The sequence below is a fragment of the Opisthorchis viverrini genome, assembly GCF_000715545.1.
Source record: "Opisthorchis viverrini unplaced genomic scaffold opera_v5_248, whole genome shotgun sequence".
NCBI classification, from domain to species: Eukaryota; Metazoa; Platyhelminthes; class Trematoda; order Opisthorchiida; family Opisthorchiidae; genus Opisthorchis; species Opisthorchis viverrini.
In genome coordinates this window covers 668,313-675,887 of record NW_008751903.1, presented here as the reverse complement: position 1 = coordinate 675,887, position 7,575 = coordinate 668,313, and the positions used below count along the sequence as shown (strand labels likewise).

The 7,575-nt window shown below is 48.1% G+C and overlaps 1 protein-coding gene across 1 annotated transcript in view; it reads left to right on the top strand.

The window, feature by feature from the left end:
- Nucleotides 1–352: 352 nt before the first annotated feature.
- Nucleotides 353–7,575, top strand: part of T265_08954 (hypothetical protein) — a gene marked incomplete at both ends in the record, with an annotated part of 20,597 nt that continues 13,374 nt past the window's right edge. Inside the window, 4 exons of the mRNA XM_009174897.1 lie at nt 353–908; nt 3,143–3,212; nt 3,285–3,572; nt 3,616–3,844. Coding sequence (XP_009173161.1) covers nt 353–908; nt 3,143–3,212; nt 3,285–3,572; nt 3,616–3,844 — 1,143 coding nt within the window. The remainder of the gene's footprint in view (nt 909–3,142; nt 3,213–3,284; nt 3,573–3,615; nt 3,845–7,575) is intronic.

Genomic DNA, 7,575 nt, shown 5'->3' with positions numbered 1-7,575 from the left:
TTCGGGAGTCCATAGAAGCTTGGGGTATTGGATTCTCTGGCTCTCATTCGCCAATATTCTTCGGCTGTGATCTTTTGGAGGTCCTTCCTTTGGAGGTCCCCCAAAGGGGACACTTAATGCGATGGAAAAGACAAATGTAATCTACAAAATTCAATGCAACGATTGTGAAAAACACTACGTTGGACAAACAGGGAGGAAACTGTCAACCAGAATCACCGAACACAAGCTCGCCACCAAGAGACATGACCAACTCTCTCTCTCTCATCTCTGCACACGAAGATGGGGAAGGACACCATTTCGATTGGAATAACTTCGGAATACTGGGCCAGGCAAGAACAAGGAACGCGAGTTCATGGAGGCGTGGTACTCCACTGGTGGAGCAATAAACAGGCACATTGAGATTGATCCTGCCTACCAGCTTCTGAGGACAAAGGAAACCCAGAACCCGAGGCCGAACAAGGACTCAAAGAAGAAATCAATAGAACAGCAGGCTACTAAAAATAGGAGGCACTCCACAAGCCAACAGAGAAGCCGACCACGACGCAATACAGATGAAGAACGGGCCAATCAGAATCCAGGTTACAGCGCAAAGACTGCTCTTTGTAGACTATATAAACGTAGGCACGAAGAGAGGAACTACCCAACCAACAGCGCACTGAAGATGCCTCCTCGAATGGTGACGAAACGTTTGCAAACCAATTGCCAAGCTCGGCGAACAGATCAACAGCCACCTGATCAATTACCAACCAATACACCCGAACTACCAATATTCCAACACATTACCAACCCCTTTCTGTGCCTAGTTTTCATGCCACCCGAAGCACGCACGAAGGCTAGGGAACTGCCAGGTTGCCCAAGCCTAGGCAGGGAAAGTCGAGATGCACTGGCCGGATTCAAACCACGGTCCGGTCAGTTTCCAACACATTACCAACCCCTTTCTGTGCCTAGTTTTCATGCCACCCGAAGGAAGCACGAAGGCTAGGGAACTGCCAGGTTGCCCAAGCCTAGACAGGGAATGTCGAGATGCACTGGCCGGATTCAAACCACGGGCCTTCCGGTCAGTAGATTTGCACTCTAACCACTGATCTGCCTCGCCCCCGGATGTAGGATCCCGGACGGTGAACGTGGAACCGCCTACCGTCTCGGAGGTTTATGACTCTCACGCGCCTCGTGCGGTTGACCTCCCACCCGCGTTGTTCAAAGATGGGGTCACCGCTTGTCTGATCTGTTTGCTTGCCTTTTGGAAGAGGAGTCGGTCGCAGACAACTGGGACAGTCGGTGATGGTGCCCATTTTCAAAAAAGGGCCCTTAGTGTGATAACCACGGAGGGACTAGCTTACCTCCTTTCGTAACAAGAGTGTAAACGTCACTTGTACTTCGTCGCCTTATGGTGGCTCGTGAAACACTGACTCAAGAGCAGCAAGCGGGATCCCGGCCTGGTAGGGGCTGTGTTGGCCAAATCTTCACACTTCATCAGGTGCTTGAACAACGTCATACGTATGAGCGACCCACAATTCTAGTACTCTTAGATTTCCATGGCGCGTCTGACCCGGTTGGTCGGTCTGTTCTTCTTGACACGCTTGCCTACCGAGAAATGCCCCGGAAGTTCGGGAACATAAGCTGTTTGTATTATCAGACTTCCGAACGTGTGACAGTGTACAGCGAGCTCTCCAAAAGCATCCGTACACAACTATTTTACAATTGCTTTGTATACACGGCCTTGTAGCTTCAGGGAAGCTCGGTTCGGATGCCACAAGCGGTACAAGTTTGCGAATGTTGCTCTCTCCATCTGTTACAGTACAATCACGGCTTATGTAGCTGCCAAACTGCGTGGACCCATACAGAATACCGAAGCTCTTCGTAGTGATGTTTCAGCGAAGTACGAGAATACGGAAAGTCTTCGATTAAGACCTCGCAATTCGAAGGTGAGACACGCATGTTGAAACATGGACCAACCTCGGATATTTTATCTAAGCTACTATGCGCATGCGAACAATTTAGTCCGCATAATCGGAGTTCATGAATCTCTCTCCAGATGTGATTTCAATACCCAAATTCATGGCTCTGGCTGGACCTCGAGACAGCGTTTGTTGGGGTTTTCTTCGGGAACCCTGCCCGGAGCCAGTGGCTCAATAGTCTGACTTACTTGGCTGTATGCGGCGGCAAGGGATTTTAGAACCTGCGCGTCGCTCAAATTTCCGTATCGGAAACCTAAACATCAGTGAGCTTAAAAGCGTTCAGCTGTAGCATCCTTTCGGTGCCTAGCTGCCATGCCACCCAAAGGAAGCACGAGGGCTGGGATACTGCCAGGTTGCCAAGCCTAGACAGGGGAAGTCGAGTGGCGAAGGTAGGATTCGAACCACGAACCTTCCGGTCAGTAAATTGGCGCTCTAACCACTTGGGACATCTCGCCCAGTGAGCTTAGTCGGGTGGGCAACTGCCCCCTCCCCGGATGAGGACCCAGGGACCCAAATCACCAGTGGTTAATGACAGCGGAAGTGGCCCAATCGCACCGTCAGTGGCGCTCGCGCATCACAGCCATCGCTCTCATTACATAGCTATCCAATTTCTGAACAAACTGAACATGCCTTTGCCTCGAAGGCTTGATTGTATGTTCCGATTTCCTGTTTTCCGCTGAGCAAAACTGTAGCAGCTGGAACCAACGTGCCTATGGCACACGGTTTATAGCTGATAAATTGAATTAATTGATTGAATTTATGTCTCCTTGCAGTTTGCACTGCATGGTAGCTTCGATGACCGCGCACAAGTGTACTATCCTTATTCTTGAACCGAAACCGAAGCGGACTTCCTCCAGTTATCGTTCAGCTGTAGCACCCTTTCGATGCCTAGTTGTCTGGCTGCCCAAGCTCAGATACGAGGAGTTGAGATGCTGAGGTTGGGTTCGAATCACGGACATCCGGTCCGTAAGCTGGCGCCTTACTCACAGCTCTCTTGAACCCACTTCTTCTGTTTGACCACTCGGCAACTTCAGTTGACCTGGGAGTATTTTTCACCCCAATATTGTGGGAACTAAGTCTAATGTGGCTGCTGTGGTTACCCAGGAACATAAGCCTGATCTACTTGCTGTCACTGAAGGGCAGTTGTTAAGCAATATCTTTGTGATTGGGTTTCATTATTCCAGCTAAGGCAACCTACGTGCAGATCACGTTCGAAAGAGAACTGAAAAATATTCGATGCCCACAGGCTTTTAGGTAAGTTTTATTAGATAAAAGAATGGCACTGTCTAAGCCGAATAACTTGGTCTCTCTCTTCCTCCCCTTTAGCCTCATTACCAGAATGCCTCTGTTTGCCAAAACCTGTGACTATACTAAACTAAAATCCAATCTGCGGCTTTGTGTGAATCGTATGGGTCTGTTGCAAAAAAAGAAGACTGAGATGGGGATGAAAGCACGCCGTGAGGTGGCCGAACTGTTGAAACAAAACAAAATCGAGCGATCCCGCATTAAAACTGAACATATCGTTCGAGAAGACTATGTTGTGGAGGCGCTGGAGATTCTGCAAACCTACTGCGAACTCCTTTTAGCACGATTTGGTATTTTCGAGGTTTCCAAGTAATTTTCCATAATTTTCGGTCCCATTTCACAATTGCTATAGAGAAGTCGATCCTTGTCTTGAGGAGGCCATCGCTTCTATCATTTGGTCTTGTCCACGGCTTTCCTCACAAGTGAATGAGTTACCCGTGATTCGAGAGCAATTTGCTGGCAAGTACTCTAAAGAATATGTTGAAGCTTGTCTGGAAAACAAACTGCGGAAGGTCAGTCCGATGGTGATGCAGAAATTGGAAATTATTCAGCCACCCCCGTCGTTGGTGGAGATGTATATGGTAAGTGTATGTTTTTTGGTTTTGTTGAAAAATAGCAGCTTGTCTTGGTTCTGTGAAACCACACCTGACCGACAGTCTCAAGACTGACCGAGATAAGTGATGGCTAAGGAACGATCGATAAATAGTCAGACTCTTTTCCACCTAAAAGTTTCTTCGTTCCCAACAGAAGATAGAGAAAAAGCGAACCAAAATTTTGGGTTGAAACAAAGTACCTTAACCTGGTTGTCCTCTTCCTGTCTTGATTACGGATGGAGGAGAAGCAATCGTCCAAAATCTGACGAAATTCTTGCAGGACATATGAAGTACCAACAGTTGTTGTGTTCTTAGACGTTAGAGCCACATTTGACTTAGTCGATCGCGGTACCTTTTGGCGATATTCTTCCTCCATAGGTGTAGCGAACACTTTCGTCACACTTCTCCAATCTTCATATTCGAACACCCGTGGACGCATGAAAGCCTATGGATACGGTTCTCCTGAGTTCACCATCCGGATACTTATATCAATATTGACCTCACATTGGATGGTTAGAGCGCAAATTTACTGACCGGAAGGCCCGTGTTCGAACCCGACCTCTGCATCTCGACTTCCCCTGTTTAGGCTTGGACAACCTGACAGTATCCTACTCGTGCCACCTTCTGGTGGCATGTCAGTTAGGCACCGAAGGGGTGCTACAGCCGAACGATTTTTGCTACTGGGAGCGCTACTGTCCGTTCTTTTATCCTCCAACTCGACATGACGTTATTATGTCGATGAAAGGCATGGTATAGAAGACGGTGGTGCGTCTAGTATTGCTTTACGGTCTTGACCCCTGGTCACTCTTCGTTGAAGACCAGAGAAGACTGTTTATCCCTTATCTTAGGTGATTTCTACCGATTGCACATCAAATCAGCAATACTGAAGTGCGACGAATGGTTTTTAGCAAAAAGCGAGTTAGTTGGCCGATTCAGTTGCAATAGTTATGCTGGCTAGTACCTTGCTCCGTAAGCCAGATCATCGTCAGCTGTGGAAACTGCGTATTCGCCGTACGATGGTCTTAGCTGCCACAACTTCGTTGATCGATTATTTGGGAATGTGGGGTAGGTAGCTGCGCATTGGAGGTGGGAGCTGATAAATTGGTGCGTAAATACAGTTCTGACAGGGGACTTTTAAGTGGATGGATAGGGAATGGAGCTATGCATTGAAGGCAATGGTGTGAATGTACGAGCACCATTAAGGGTGCAAATGGACTGTCCGACAATGTCTCCAACCACCGATGTGTCCTGTCTTGGGTGCCCCATCCAGGAAGACGGTAACGACGAACGCAGCCGAGTTTGCTGGTAATTGCTTCTATATTTCGCTGCCAAGTCATTGTTTGACCACCCCTGGCTCGTTTCCACCCTTCGCATAGTTGTTCGAAAAGAGCCCTACTTCGAATTCGGTCGACTGGCATACGGAGCACGTGGCCGAACCAGCGCGACCTATGGAGTGTGATCAGTTAATTTATCGTGGATGAGTTATTTCTTCCGAATACCATTCGACGTATTTCAGTATCACTGGTCTGGTGTTCCCATCCGTTTCGGGAAACGGTTCGACGATATCGACCATCAAACATTGAAAGTCTCTGGACGCCCTCAGCGCGCAGCGTTAGGTTCGTAACCCGCAGCATTTTAAAGTCGACCCTTGACGGATGATGTCATGCCCACGTCACACGAAAGCTGCTCTGGCCTTTTCAATCCGGGTGGAAATATCATCCATCTTGAGACCACGAGTAGAGATACAGCTGCTCATGTGGACAAATTTGTCTGCTACCTCAATAGGCTCCCCTTTAAGCATGTTAGGATTCGGGCCCACCAAGTCCTACGGTAGCACTCCACACTTTGCGAATATGAAGCGCATACCAAACCATGAGGCAGAATTACTTAGATTACTTAATATTGTTCGCATTACGATTGTGTCGGATTCAAGAAGAGCTACTTCGTCCTCGATGTCTGTGAGCGAATGCTCCGGGAGCACTTCGACCCCACAGGCACTAGAGGCTGGCTGTGAGCCTCGCATATTCGTAGTCGAAGAAGAAAGGTAAAAGAGGACTACCTTGCATGACACCCTCTGATGTGGTGAACACAGGCGAAAGTTTCCGGTAGATCTTCACGCGTCCACGGGAGCTGTCGTAAACCAGGTGTTGGACCCTCACTTGAGGGTATCGCAAAGTGGACAGCGCGTGGCCTGGAGACGGTGCATGTTGTCTGCGAGGCGTGGGCACCACTGGCCCATCACATCAATGGTTGGAGGTACTCACGCCCATAGTGATGTCACGCAATCAGTAGCAGTGTTGTATCTGTTTCCTTTTTCCTAGTCATTGGCCTGTGTCGTTTTTCATTCCTCTGTTTTTTAAAAGTGTATTTGTACACCACTCTCTAGTATAAGCGAAGGAGATCCCATCCGCCCGACATACGCGCACGGTTGGTTGACGGTTATCAAACCAAAGTGAAATGAGCTCTCCCGTTCAGGACTACTTGAATTAAGTACATGGTTTTTCTCTATTCTCGAAAGTGGTTTTAAAGTGAGTTTAACTATCCCGAGCATACAGCTTCCGTCATCGGTAAAACTCCTTCCTGAACACTCACCCGTAACACCCCTCAACAACATTTAGCTTTGGGTCGAACTTCATGTGGGGATTTTAGGCGACGTCCGGCTTCACGTGACCGCTGCACTTAGGGTCTGTCAAGCCCGATAACGTTTACCCCCAAAAAGCAAAGCGAACTTAACATGCGCTTCAGTAGATCATTCTAGTCGTGTTTACTACACGCTCGTCCTCATGTCTCACTTAATTTTCCCGTTTGAGTGCGTGTAATTGAAAGGCAAGGAACCGTTATCGTGCAATGGACCATTGAGCTCTCCGCGCATCTATATTTGACAGACCTACTCCCTCATCCTCCGAACGACTAGTCGAACTGAAGCTGGATGTTTGGAAACCCGATGAACCATATTTCGCTAGTAGACTGAGTCGATACGTTCGACTTCATAAATCTTTGCAACATTTGGTTAGCTTACGGTAGCAGACGATGTAGCAAAGTCAACAGTTGAAAGTATCATGACCCGGTGCAGACATGTGGGAAGCGTTGTCTGCAATTTTCACTAGCCTTAGTTAGTTGTGGGGTCGGAACTCTTCAAAAGGTTTCAAGTTCCCATGACTTGCTGGGACAGGCAGACCAATCGATTGACGCAACCATAGACCCAACCATCCCAAGCACTGGGGAGCACGCAATACCTGTTTGTCCATTTCATCGGGACAGGTATCCGAGGTTTCCGTGTATCTACGTTTGGTTTGTATCGCTACTCGAGGGACTTCACGACAGCTCAGGTGTATTCGACTGCGAAATCACCGCCATCAAGCAACTCGGTTGGATCGAACTATGCCTGATTCGAGGTATGATCACATGCATATAGCTGCCAACTACTAACCCTAGAAAATCCGAGCACCCAAGGAATCTTGGGGGAAAATTGTCGATTCATCGGAGTACACTTTCGCGACATTACGGCGTACGCCTCATCTGTTTCTCCATGATATGATCTCATTTAGGTTTCACCTTGATATGCTTCTTACCCTGTGTTTGAACGAACAGAACCGCAGCCATGACGCCAGGCCAACCACTCCTGGCGCACAGAGAAGAAGACCAGACCTTCAGAGGAAAGCTTTTACTGTCTCAACTAAAGGCGAAATGCAATGACAGCATTGCCATATATATATATA